Source organism: Chiloscyllium punctatum, chromosome 6 (assembly GCF_047496795.1).
Source record: "Chiloscyllium punctatum isolate Juve2018m chromosome 6, sChiPun1.3, whole genome shotgun sequence".
NCBI lineage: Eukaryota > Metazoa > Chordata > Chondrichthyes > Orectolobiformes > Hemiscylliidae > Chiloscyllium > Chiloscyllium punctatum.
In genome coordinates, this window is record NC_092744.1 from 17,244,633 (window position 1) to 17,259,072 (window position 14,440).

Genomic DNA, 14,440 nt, shown 5'->3' on the forward strand with positions numbered 1-14,440 from the left:
TTGCTTTATAGTCAATTAGATATTTTTGGACAATGCAATCATTGGTGTGTCGTAGGAAAATGACAGCTAATCTACATAAGTCAGACAAAAATACGATAATGGTTAACTAGTCTCATTTTGCAATGTTTATTGAGATTCTCTTGCCTACCGTGAAATAGCACCGTGAAATCTTTTAGCTTATCCTGAGAGAGTCGTTGAGTCCGCAGTTTAATGGCTGACTTGAAAAAGTGTGTGCAGAACCTCAGACAGTGTAGCACTTTGTCAGTATGACACTAGAGGGTCAATTGAGAGTAACTTAACTGAGCTATAAAACCAGTGTTGCATTCAGTCCAGTCTGTTGTCTGACTGGTTAATTTATTTTAAAACTACTCCCAAAACTTCATCATTTGTCATGTTCCATTTGCGATTTAAATTAGCCTCATTTGTCTGAGAAAATTGTATTTTTCAAATTACTTTTCAAATAGTTTGTGTGTCTGGCAAACTGTGTGTGTGTGGACTGTTTATATCAGAACTTTATGAATTCACATCCTCGCTCCCAAGGATTAAGTCAGTTTATCATCAGATAAGTGAACTGAGTTACATCTGGGACAGAGATGCTACTTGTACAGTTTAGGCCTTGATTTGGGAGAGAGTCTGAAGACCCTGATTGATTTACACACTAAGTCCCTGATTTCCCTCATGCATTCACAATAGCCGGTTGACTGAGTGGTAAGTAAGGCTGATGGCAAAAGGTACGTCCGTAACACTTGGAACTTTCTTATGAGTCTGAATAGAGTCATCAACTCTGTCAGGGCACAGTACTGAAAGTTTGGTAACATAATCACCAGTATCACATAATGGTAAAGCCTTTGGGCTTGTAACATAGATCTGGCCAGTGGGAATATGAGTTCAAATCCCACCAAAGCAACTGGTGGAATTTAGATGTAACTAAATAGGAATTCTTGAATTCAATACCAGTCACAGTCATGATGACCATAGAGTCCTAGAGATGTACAGCATTGAAACATAACCCTTCGATCCAACTGGTCCATGCCAACCAGATATCCTAACTTAATCCTAACTTTGCCAGCATAAACTGATGTAAAAATCTATCTTATTCATTAATGTCCTGAGAGAAAGAAATCTGCCGTCCTTAACCTGTCTGGTTTCTAAATGACCGCAGCAGTACAGTTGACTCTCGGCTCTCCTCTGTGACAGACTCACAAGCCACTCCCTTCATGAACATTTAGTGCTGAGTAATGAATGTTGGCCTCACCACTCAAATCCATGTCCCATCAAAGAACTTTATTTAAAAATAGTCACATGACCCAATCACTGTCACAGCTTCTGCCTTCCTTTAGCCAATCGGAAAGGAAATGGACTCTTGAGTGGGAACAGGAGTGAGGGTGTGAAACCAGTGAGGTCATGAGGCATATAAATGGGTGCATCACCTCGAAGAGAAATATTGCATGGATGCATTATTCTGTTTCTGTCATTTTTTTCCTTTGTGTTCAATCCTCTTTTTGCCCCAAATGTAGAACCAGTCATTGCTTGGAAATGGGAAATGTAGGTAGAAATTCAGCACTGAAGCCAGACATTAAAAGACACAGTGCTCATTGTAGCAATAGGGAAATGCAGAATAATTTTGAACTCTGGCTAATTGCTGCAATAATCTTGCAGCATAACTTTGCAGGTCCCTAGTTAAGTACCAACTTGCATTGATTTCAATCTACTCCTCACCACATGAGAGTGTTGATGTTGCTCATCAGTCAAAATGTAGTGTTTTTAATTCGGTTCATTTCAGGGGTGTAATTGGACTCTGGCTGTGCATTGTGTTGATAAATGTTTAGTGCCTGGGATGCACTTTACTGGGAAGGTAATGAGACTGGAGTGGTCCAATCATGCATTCAAGTTGGACCAGGAGGGGATCACGAATCAGACTTTCTACTCACAATTATTGTCCATTGACTTCTCTCTCCCTTGCTGCTTCCCTCCAAAGTAACTTGCTCACGGATATTGACTGCCCCAGACTTTCAAAGAGCCCGTGGTAATAAGGTAACACTACAAAATTGAATACCTCTCAAACCCACCCATTGCATTGGTCGACCTGTCGAGGAGACAGAGTATGCAACTGTGGGGCGGGCGTCCAGAAACATTTTTAAAAACGAAAATGAGAGATCTGAGAGACGAGGGGTGGGAGTGAATTGCATCTCTTTGCAATTGAAGGTAATTCTCATTTCATCAGTGGGCAGTTGTGTTTCTGTTCTTCCCTTTGCAGCCCATCACTCGTTCACTCTTGGAATGAATGGCTTGTTTAGCCATCAGTAGGGGGATAGTTGAGCGACAGCCCAACATTGCAGTGGCTTTGGAGTCACGTGTAGGCCTAGACAAGGAAAGGAATGCAGATGTCCATTGGACATTGAGAAAGGAGATGGGTTTTCAACATAATGGTCATGACCGAGACACATTGATAACTTCAGGCTTACACAATGCTGCACTGAGGCTTGAACCTAAGTCCCCAGAATATTAGCCAGGGTTTCAGCATTACTTAAACTCTTGTTTACACGACACTGTGGTCTGCCTTTGTGTTACATTCACCAAAGGGGGAATGGTAAAGAAGGTAAGCTTCCCAACATAGATCGGTGGTGAGTTAGGTTGTTGAAGGGATGTGTGGTGAATGATTGTTGTTTGCACCTGGTCCCAGCATGCCACTACCTACAATGCTGGGATGACACCCTGGCTTGCGAAAAAACAAATTGCCTTGCTGAATATTTAATGCTGGTGTCATGGAATTGCATCTTGGCAGAGCGCTCTCGGTCTGCCAGGCATCTAGGCTGCACTGTGATCACTCTGTTCCCCATCGAACATGGATCTTGACTGTGGCGAAGGGAAAGGTCACCACACAGGCAGCTTTTGTTAATGACTGACTTGGCTATGATATACTGAGAAAGTGGTTGCTGGCTGAATGAAATAGTTTCATACCAACACAGAGCTCCACTTGGAGTAGGGACCTCGTTTGGTTTCAGGGAGTGGAGATGTGGTTGGCTGTGGGTGAGGGGTGGGGAACGGGAGAAGGGAATGTACTTTTCACAGCAACCTCCTTCTCTCTCTCTCCTCGACGTTCCTGGCAGAGTAAAGCAGTACTCAGCTTATGCCTTGGGCGGTGCCCAGTTAACTCGAGTCTGCGGGACTAAGCTTGACTCCTGTGCGTTTTTGCTTGGGAGCGCAGGAGTGTGTGCGAGTGAGCTTACGCAAGTGTGATGGTGAGAGTACCAGCATGTGTGTGCAAGTGTGCAGGTCTGTAAGTGTGCATATCAACGCATGTGTGTTGCTGTGAGAGATGCAGGAGGGTGTGGGCGTGTGAGTGAGTGTATGCATGTGAATGTGCATGTGAGAGTGTGCGCATGTTTGCACGTGAGTGCACACATGAGCGTACATGTGAATTACATGTGTGAATGTGTGTACATGTATGCAAATGTAAGTTGCACATCTGCCCGAGTGAGTGTGCACGTGTGTGTGCGAGTATGCGTGTGTGAGACCCTGCAGGAGCTTCAACCATTGCTGGTAGCTGGTGAAAAGCTAACCTGGATTAATCCACTAACTGCATGTTGGATAATGATCTGAGGCACAAGGACAACAGGCAGATGGGTTGGTGCATCTGATAGGTGTGTTTCTGTGCTTCTTGCATAGCAGTGAATGTCTGACAGGTGCGACCTTTTCATGAGACAGTCAAAACGATTGGCTCTCTGCCCAGAATATTGCTGCAACACTGTCCTTGATTGGTTGTCTTCCTGTCATGCATTGCTTCACAAGGGGAGAAACTGCCTTTCTTTCCCAAAGTAATGTACAATGGCTGGCTGCATCACGCTGCACTGTAAGTATTTTTGTAAACGCAGGTAGACTGTTGCCTTTGCATGTTACTTCCAGCTTGACGCAGGAAGATTTTATTTTTTAATTTCCTGTTCATTTTTTTTTTAAAATTGGGATGGGAGTTAAATGCTGGTTGGTAAAATGTTGATGTATCTGTTTCTCCTACAGGTTGGTACTGAGAAGTGCCTTTCCTGGAATCTCTGCTGCTTCGAAAAGCTTCTAGAGCAGTCTCTGCTTAATTGTCTTGCTTGCTGCCAGCTAGGACTGCAACAACTGCACATCCAAACCCTTCGGCTTTAGTTCAATCACCCATTTCCCCCCGCCCCCCCCCCCCTTACCCCCACCTCCTCCCCTTACCCCCAGCTCCCTCCTTCCTCCTCTTCCCCTTTTGTCCACCCCCTCCCTTTCATTCCCACCTAGGTCTGAAAGAGAGAGAGAGAGAGAGAGAAAAAGAGGGAGAGAGGGAGAGAGAAAGAGAGAACAAACTTTTTGCAGTATATCAGCCTGGCATTGCTCTCTTGCTATTTCACTATATCGAACAAAGAATTTTCATATAGACAGAAAAAAAAACACAACTCTACCGAAACAGTTACCTTCTGCCTGAAACAATCGAAGGGATTAAAACAAAATTTTTTAAAAAGTCTGATCCTGGAAAGTCTGATCTCTGCAATCAGCTGGGCAGAGTTGATCAATATTGGTTGCCCACCTTTGAAACTGCTTGCCATATCAGAGAGCTGGATGTTACCTTTCGAATAACTGGTACTCTACAACAACTGCGATCCTCACCGAGAGCTAAGTGCTAACCCATTTCCAAGCTTCAAACCAGGCTTCAGTTTGGGAACACGTTATGGGTCACAGAGTACAATTGCCCTGCGTTTGACTTACAACTCCAAGCTGACACTGTTACTTTTTCAACCAAAATAGAGAGAAATAAAAAGAAGAAAAGTCTTTATTCTTTCTGAAATTCTTTTTAAAAAAAAAACGAATCCTCACCAATCTAATGCCAGGGGCTTTCTCTGAAGGGAAACTTCCTTGTGGTGATCTTTCTGTTGAGAAAGCTTTTAATACGCTCAAAACGAGAAAAAAACAAAGGGTATTCTTTATCACCCCCAAAAAACGTCAAGGTTTTCTTTAACCGGTCTTCACGGCTCCACAATCGACGTGTTTGGCTCTACACTGTTCCGGAACAATCTCGCCTGCTTGTTAACTCTCAAACATGGCTGTTAGTGTGACACAGATACGGGACACAAAATGGCTGACGTTGGAAGTGTGCAGAGAATTTCAGAGAGGCACTTGCTCAAGACCAGACACAGAATGTAAATTTGCACACCCTTCCAAAAGTTGCCAAGTTGAAAATGGACGAGTAATTGCCTGCTTTGATTCGTTGAAAGTGAGTACAGAAATGAACTACACGCGGGTGTGTTTTACTGACAATGCTCAGCTGAAATAATGTGTGCGCGCGCGTGTCATGTTTTGTATTCTGTGCAAGTGATGATGATGGACTGCCCAATGTGTGAAAATGCTTAAAAGAAGAGGGGGAGGAAAAAAGAAGCAACACTGTAACCAAGTGTTTATTTGTAAGGTTTGCACACTGATGCCGTTGCAAAAATTGCAGGGGATGAGAAAGCAGCTTCTAAGTTAACCAGACAGTCGTGATGCCTACACTTATGCATGTGTTCACTGAAATGTGTCGTGTTCCTTGAAACACATATATGCTTGGGCATGAATAATTTTCTAGCCTACGGGTGATGACTTTCCTTTTTCCTGTGATGTGTAAGTCCCACACTGGCTTCCAAGGAGCAGAATCGAGAGATTTGTGTTCGGGCCTGGTGTCAGTCAGAGCTGTCCACTGAGAAGAATGGTTGCAGTCAATGTGCCTCAGAGTTCAAGCTCGCCAATGAATATAGCCTGTGTAGTTTGCTGCCTATTTTTAGACCAGCTACTCTGACAGAGCAAAGACTTTGTTTGGGGTGGGAAGATTTTTTGGGGGGGTTGGGTGGGGAGCAATATCCCACAATGAAATGTCTTGACCCTCATTTCAGCTGTTCAGACATAGATTGGCAATAGGCCAGGCTGTCACTTCAGCTGAGGGGACTAATGTGCTTTTTTGGGTATTACAGGAGGCAAAAAGGATTGGACCTAACCTGCACGATACATGAGGCCAGGTCCTGAGTTGGGGCATTGCTTAGGCTTTCCTGAGGCCGACACCCAAGGCCTGTGGTCACGTGTTCACTGTTAGCCGTTCTTCACTTGTTCACCAACTCAAGAAATAAAGGCATTTGCTACGACACGTGGTTGTGACGGAGACAAAATTGCTCTTCTCCCTCTCCCCAAGTAGAGTTCATTGCGCTGTCATTTTAATTCTTTCTTGCAGTATGTAATGTAATGAATGCTTGACCAAGAAAGAAGCCCCATAATCCACAGTACATAGCTTCACTCGCCTGACTTGGTGAAATGATATTGTTAAAGTAGGTTGGGCAAGGCAGATGGCCAGCGTGAGATGGTTGTAGCTAAAGTGGTTATAAGTAACTTTCAGGAGAGATTCCTTGCGTAGCTTGATGGTGAGAGTGTGTGGTTTAATCCTTCATAACATTGTATTTTGATTAGATTAGATAGATGCACTGCTAGGAGCAGCAGAATGAGATACCCACCCGCTGTCCCCATTTAAGGCCTTCCTAGTGACTGACAAACAAGACATATGGCCTTGGTTCCAGCTCTCCTTTGTAAATGAGAAACTCAGTGCAGGCTGGTTTGACCTAATTTCTGGAGGTTTTACTATACTTACCCCGCATGGTCACTAACTGCTAACTTCACTCTTACACCTACAGACACGCATTTGTGCACACACACATATGCACACAAACATAAATGCATACGTGCACATACAAATATTCTCTCTCACTCACTCACTCACTCACACCATCCTTGTGCTGACTGGCCTTCTGATGTTGGTTGGAGAGTGAACAATGTCTTCATTACCTTAGACAATGGGATAAAGCCAAGGTTTGGGCATGAAAATAACACATTGGTGGAACTACGTTGATAATAAGAATGGCTTCCATTGAGTTCTGATGTAAGACCAGAGCTGTTTAAGCCATAGAAGGAAGTGACTGAGAGGATTTCATGGAATTGCGTAAAGACAGGAAAGACAAATGCAGAACCAGTTCAGAGTAGGCAATTGATGGTAGTGGAATCAAGACAGTTTGAATAGTCCCAGTAGGTGGTTGCTGTGAATAAGGGTAGGCAAGGACCTGGTTTAATGTAACTGTTTTCTCAATGAAACATTGCCTCAGTGCTGAACTGGAGTGTCAGCCTGGAGCCACAAATATAGGGTCGATATCTGAAGACTTTACACCCAGAAGAATGTCTGTTTGGTAGCCTAATAAAGAGAAAAGCTTCAAATCATTCAAGAAACCGTTAGGGAACTGTAAGATTTTCTTGACAGGTGAAGAAGGATTAGCCAGTTGACCTTTCCTCCTCCGCCTAAATCCATCTCGTGGTTGTGAGCTATACACACTGTGCTTTGAACCCTCAAAACATTCCAACAAAATGAAGTTAGGAATGCTCTGATCATAAAGACCAGCGATTGCCTGGGTATAAGATGTTCTTTTGTGGGAAACCAAATAGCATAGAGGTGATCATATCATCACACAGTGTTGTGAGCATAACTGTGATTGGACACAGTTACCAAGTCTGGGGATGGACAAAACCTCATCCAGGAAAAGCTGCCATCTCGGGTTGATATATTCCTTAAGGCTTTACTATGCGCCCCTCTGATAGGGTAGCACGGTGTCTCATTGGTTGGCCTCACAGTGCCAGGGATCCAGGTTTGATTCCAGCCTTGGGTGACTGCACATTCTCCCTGTATCTGCGTGGGTTTCCTCCGTCAATCCAAAGATGTGCAGACTGAGTGGATTGACTAAACTAAATTACCCTTAGTATCCAGGGATGTACCAGCTTGGTGGAGTAGCCGTGGAAAATGCAGAGATATGGCAATGGGATGCTCTTTGGAGGGTCAGTATGGGCTCGATGCACCCGAACGTCCTGCTACCCCACTGTTAGGATTCTATAATTCCAAACATCTCATTGAGCATCCCTCCTGAACCTCCTGACATTTTGTCCAAGACACCTCTTTCCAATAGTTTCGACTCAATACTCGAGGAAATCCAGCAGACATTAATCTTTCAAATTTGAGTGAACTAAGGGTCTTAGGTTGCTGAGACAGACTGGAAAATTGAATTCCCAGTTCCAACTCTAGCTGTGTTGGAACCTTTTCGAGCTTAGGGAGAGGAGAAAGTGAATGTTCTTTGCAAAAAATTACAGCTGAGTTGATAAAGCTGGGGCAACATATGCTACTGCCTGGAGCTTTGTACACCATCTAATACATGAGGAAGACACGTGGTTGGAGTTCACTCGGTATCCAAGGGCTTCCAGTGTTGTCTATAAATTCCACTGCCACATATTTGCACTTACTGAACCTCCAGACTGTCTTTGGTATTTTCAGTGAGTCACCCTCTGTGAGAAAGGGATTAGATGTGGAGGAGATAAACCTGTCACATACTATATCCACATCCTCGTTTCTCACCTAACTTTTAGGAGGAATTATGAGAGAGAGAGAGACGTGTTGAATAAATTCAGGAGTTTTAATCTCTACTTTTTTTTTTGGAGAGAAAACCATTTGAAAAAGTCATTACACAGTCAATGTGAATAAGATAAAGAGGACTGCCTTTTTATTTGGTCGCTTTGTTAAGCAGGTTTGTCTGTTTTGGGTGCTAATATTTTTCTCTTGACAAATCCCCAACATTTCCCCAAAATAAGGCAAAGGTGCCACAGCGGGAAGGAGGAGGCTTTTTTAAATGCAGAAAGTTTTTGTTTACTGGAATATAGTGTCTGAATGAAACAAATTCAATTATAATTTTCCAAAGGGAATTCAATGCTTTGAGGATATAAAAGTGCACGGTTAAGAGGAAAAGGCAGATGTGTATAGGATGAATTGCAGTGGTTTCTCAACAAGGCCTATGAAATGTTTCTCTCTCTTCTTTCTCCTCTCCTCCTTCCCCCCACCCGGCCCCAACGAGACTGAATTCTGATAGCAAAGACGAGGTCTTGTATTTGTCAAAAACAAAAACTTGCTGGAGATCACAGTAAGTCAGGCAGCATCCATGGAGAGAGAGAGTAAGCTTACATTTCAAAGTTAGGTGACTGTTGTATTGATTAAACAAATGCTCCATTTAAAAAAAAATTAATTCAGTCGAAGTATGTGGGTGTCACTGGTTAAGCCAGCGTTTAGATTAGATTAGATTAGATTACTTACAGTGTGGAAACAGGCCCTTCGGCCCAACAAGTCCACACCGCCCCGCCGAAGCGCAACCCACCCATACCCCTACATCTATATCTACATCTACCCCTTACCTAATGCTATGGACAATTTAGCATGGCCAATTCACCTGCCCTGCACATCTTTGGACTGTGGGAGGAAACCGGAGCACCCGGAGGAAACCCACGCAGACACGGGGAGAATGTGCAAACTCCACACAGTCAGTCGCCTGAGGCGGGAATTGAACCCGGGTCTCTGGTGCTGTGAGGCAGCAGTGCTAACCACTGTGCCACCGTGCCACCCACTTTATTGCCCATCCCTATTTGCCGTGGAGGAGGTGGTAGTAAACTGCCTAATGGGACTGCTGAAGTCCTAAGGGTGGAGGGAAACCTGCAATGTTGTTAGGAAGGGAATTCTGGGATTTTTGCTGAAATGTGAATAAATGCTGATACACTTCAAGTCGAGATGACGTGGCACTTGGAGGGGAACTTGCAGACGATGATATCCCAAGGTTCTGCTACCTTTGTCCTTCCTGCACAGTGTCCTGCTTTCAAATGGAAAGCCTGTGCTCATGAGGTTCAGGATGTAGCTTAATGGGTTCCACTTGGGTGTTCTACTCTCAAGATTTCAGTGTGAAATCTAGGTTTGGACATGTCACTCTGCTGTTGAGAGAGTACTGTACTTTCTTAGGCAAATTATAGAATCATAGTATCCCTACAGTGTGGGAGCAGGCCATTCAGCCCATTGGGTCCACACAGACCATTCTAAGAGCATTCCATCTAGATCCACCTCCCTGTTCTATCTCTATAGCCCTATATTTCCCATGGTTCCTGATGAAGGGCTCCTACCCGAAACATCAGTTTTCCTGTTCCTTGGATGTTGCCTGACTTGCTGCATATTTCCAGCACCACTCTAATCTTGACTATAATCTCCAGCATCTGCAGTCCTCACTTTCTCCTATATTACCCATGGTTAACCCACCTACCCTGTACATCCCAAGACGCTATGGACAATGTAGATGGCAATAGCCAATCCACTAACCTGGACATACAAGGCTCCATCCATGCTCTCAGTTGTAAATAAAAGGTCTCATAGTTCTAGTCTGAACAAGAGGAGGAGAGTTATTCTCTGTCTCCTGGTCAATATTTATCCCACAATCAGCATCACTCAATCAGGTGATTTGGTTATTGTCGTATTATTGTTTGACAGAGTTCACTGTGCACCATTTGGCTGCTTCACTTTATACATTACACAGCATCTACAGTTCAAAAGTACTTTGTTAGCCCTAAAGTATGTTGTGATGCTCTGAGGTTGTGCAAGGTGCTCTATCAATGCAAGCCTTTCTTTCAGGGAAGGGCAGTCAGCTCATGTAAGATGAGATGTTATACGTTTTTCGAGAATGCTGGTTGAGGGAGGAATTCTGGTTAAGAAACCAGAAGAAATATCCACTCTTCCTTTGAGTATAGTCAGAAGATCCTCAGTGCTCATTTGAATCTCTTAAAAAGGCAAGAAATAGTATCCAATTAACAGCTTATAAGAGCAATGGCACCTCCAGCAGTGTGACACGCCCTCAACACTGGATTGGTTTGTCAGTGTAGTTAGATGTTCAAGTCTTTTATTAGAACTGATTTCCATAGCTAATTGACTCAGTTCAATGCAGCTCTACAGACAAGACAGTGTACCTAAACTGAGTATTCTTGTAGTAGCTCAGTGGTTAGCTCTGCTACCTCACAGCCCCAGGGACTAGAGTTCAGTTCCACCCTGTCTGTGTGAAGTTTGCACATTCTCCCTGTCTGTGAGTGGGCTTCCTCCCACAGTCCAAAGATGTGTTGGTTCGGTGATTTGGCCATGTTACATTGACCATAGTGTCCAGGAATGTGCAGGCTAGTTGGGTTAGGCATGCGAAATGCAGAGTTACAGGGACAGGGTAGGTCTGGGTGGGATGCTTTTTGGAGGGACAATGTGTGGACTTGATAGGCCACATGGCCTGCTTCCACATTGTAGAGATTCTGTGAAGTACTACCACTGCTAGATGCTAGAGTGAACACCACTATATTAAAATGAACCCTTTAATTGCTGGCTTTCACTTAAACTAGATTGAAAGGAGCCACCATGAACTCTGATCTGAACATCTCCATTTGGATCAATTGACTGAGGCCTGCTTGTTATGATAGCAAGGAGAGTCTGTTCCATGGCTGGAATTTTACTTTAGTCCTCCTCTTTTCCAAAACAGAAAGTACCATTGTATCATAAAAACATCAAAAGATTCTGCGACTACTCCATGAAGTGGTGTGGCTTTGCTTTCAATAACGGCTGTAATGTGTCTTGACACTTGTGAGAAACTCGAATGTAGTTTGAAGATGAGTTACATGTTGCAGAAGTAGCATGCAGCCATTCGGTGGTCTAACAGTCAGCCGAGCATTTATTTCCTCCTTTCTATTTTAGCAATTGCTGCAGTTTAAGACGTATGTGGAGGGCAATCTGTCACCTTCCTCATGCCTTCGATTATAAACAGTGACACTTTGAGGTGAGCATTCATTCAGGTGGAAATTGTGATGCTTTACAATGAGGGCTTGTCTTTATTCCACTGGCCTCCTGTATGTTTTCCTGACATTCCATTCAGTGTAATCAGTAACAGATTTGTTCAACAAATGGCTTGCAGAGTCTAGGCAGAAAGCATAGGCCTTTGGCTGGCAGCTATGGCCAGGATGTTACGATTGTGTGATTGCGGGAAATGAGTAGACTGACTCAGGCAGTTAAACAAATTCTTGGCATCCACTTTCACCTTCTGTGGATAAAATAGTAGTTCCAGAGCCAATTCTTCATTTTCGGCCTCATGATGATCTGGAATGAAATTCGGATTTTTTTTTTCCCAGTACGCAGGGACATCAGTTTAAGGCCTAAAAATCTGATTTGTTGACAGCAACTAAAATTAATATAGATCCTTTATGGTCATAAAACACCAAATACTGTTCACAGGAAGCTGATATTTACCGCAAGAGGAGATATTAGAGTTAATAACCAAAAGCTAAACTCATTTTTTAGTGGTATGTAGCCAATGCTAGCTGGCCAGCATTTATTGCCTATCTCTGGTTGCCCCTGTGGAAGTGAGCTAAAGAGTCATAGAGTCATAGAGATGTACAGCATAGAAACAGACCCTTCGGTCCAACCTGTCCATGCCGACCAGATATCCCAACCCAATCTAGTCCCACCTGCCAGTACCCGGCCCATATCCCTCCAAACCCTTCCTATTCATTTACCCATCCAAATGCCTCACAGAAAGGTTTATTTGCTCTATAGGAGTGAGGAGAGAGATGGAGAAGCTTAAGGAGTGAATTCTAGACTATTACCCTCAGTCATTGGAATACACGGCTGCCAACATTGGAATATTTAAAATCAGGGATGCATTGGGATTTAGATTTAGATTTTATTGTCACATGTACTCAAGTACAGAAGGGTACAGTGAAAAGTGTACAATGTTACCACAGCACACCATCTTCGGTATCAAGGTGCAAAAAAAACTTACAAAGTAGTAAGAGAAACAGAGTTAAAAAGTGAAGCATTTCTTCATAGCATAAGTAGAAACAGAACAAAATAAGGCAGTAGTTCAGTGACTAGATCACAGAGGATTGTTAGGACTAGGGAAAATTGCAGAGATGAGACCATGGAGCGATTTGGAAATAAAGATGAGAATTTATAAGCCTTGCCAGTGTGGATCAATGCGACACCTGGTAAGACTGAGATATTGTTACAACCCAGTACCTGGGCAAACTCCCCCAATGTCGATATGTCATCATGACAATAAGCAGGCACCAGAGTTTTGGATGGAGACAGTCAAAGTGTTCCCTTTTGGCTTTGGAGATAGATTTTAAAAATCTGAGACAAATGTCTGCACAGAATGACATAGAGGAAACATGGATGTGAAAAGATAGTAAGGTCCATTAGACCTATTCCACCATGAATATTCCATCACATAGTAGTTGCTCCCATGTATGAATGGACACTGGGACATTGGTGGAACACAGTAGAATTCTAACATTGAATGATGTTTGAATGCTGCTTTGACAGTGGTGTTATCCACAGTGGAGGAAGGAATTTTGAACAAAAGGGTCATGGCACTTTAGTCATTACTGACTCCTGAAGAGGATTGACTGAGATTTGATACTTTTTCTTCATTCTTTGGATATGGGCATCACTGGCAAGTTTGTTGACCATAACTAATTGGCATTAAACTTCCCCATGACATTTTGGAGGATAATGAAGAGTAGCCCATTTACTGTGGATTTGTAGTCACATAATCCATATACTGAAAAAAAACTCTAACTTTAGTAAATACGAAGGAAAAAGAACAGTACAGCGCAGGAAGATGTCCTTCAGCCCACCAAATCTATGCCAACATGTGATTCCTTTCTAAACTAAAAACCATTTGCTTCCACATGGTCTGTATGCCTGTATTCCCTGCCTATACTTACATCTGTCAAGATGCCTCTTAAAGTTGCTGTTGTGTCCACCACCTCTGGCAGCACATATCAGGCATTTACTGCCCTCTGTATAAAAGCAAAAACAACGTGCCTCTCGCATCTCCTTTAAATTTTCCCCCTTTTACCTGAAATCTCTGTTCCCTTTAGAAGTGACGTTTCTATCCTAGAGAAAAAGACTTTGACTATCCATTCTATCCATGCTTCTCACAATTTTGTACATCTCTAACAGATCGCCCCTCAGCTTCTGAGATTCTAGTGAACACAAACCAACTTTGTCCAATCTCTCATCGTAGCTAATAACCTCTGAACCATCCTGGTAAGTTGCTTCGGGACCTCTCCAAAGCCTCCACATCCTTCTGATGGTGTGGGACCTGAACTGTACACAGTATTCCAATTGTGGCCTAACTAAAGTTCTATACAGCTGCAACATGACTTGCCGATTTCTATACTCTGTGCCCCAACTGATGAATGTAAGCCTGTCATATGCATCCTTGACTACCCTATCCACTTGTGTTGCAACTTTCAGGGAATTGTGGACCTGTACACCTAGATCTCTCTCTATGTTGATACTTTAAATGTTTTTTAAAATCAGATATCAATCTAGTTGATTCATAATTCCAGCATTTTGGATGATTTGTTTTTAAAGCTGTGGGTAGCGCAGACAAGACAGTATTTGCCTTACTATCCTAAAGGCTATTAAGATTAATCATAGCGTGTGGAGCTGGAATCACATGTAAGTTGTTCTTATCTGATCAACAACTCCCAACCCTCAAGGCCAATAGTGTACCAGGTG

At 43.2% G+C, this 14,440-nt stretch overlaps 1 protein-coding gene across 14 annotated transcripts in view; it reads left to right on the forward strand.

Moving 5' to 3' along the window:
• mbnl1 (muscleblind-like splicing regulator 1) overlaps positions 1-14,440 on the forward strand; it is a 746,553-nt gene that overhangs the window by 571,474 nt on the left and 160,639 nt on the right. For 11 of the 14 annotated variants that reach the window (XM_072572067.1, XM_072572068.1, XM_072572065.1 and 8 more), the window contains one exon: positions 4,018-5,239. The exons of the other annotated variants lie outside the window; for them this stretch is intronic. In XM_072572067.1, coding sequence (XP_072428168.1) covers positions 5,066-5,239 — 174 coding nt within the window. In that variant the 5' untranslated portion in view covers positions 4,018-5,065. The remainder of the gene's footprint in view (positions 1-4,017; positions 5,240-14,440) is intronic. 14 annotated transcript variants of the gene reach the window in all.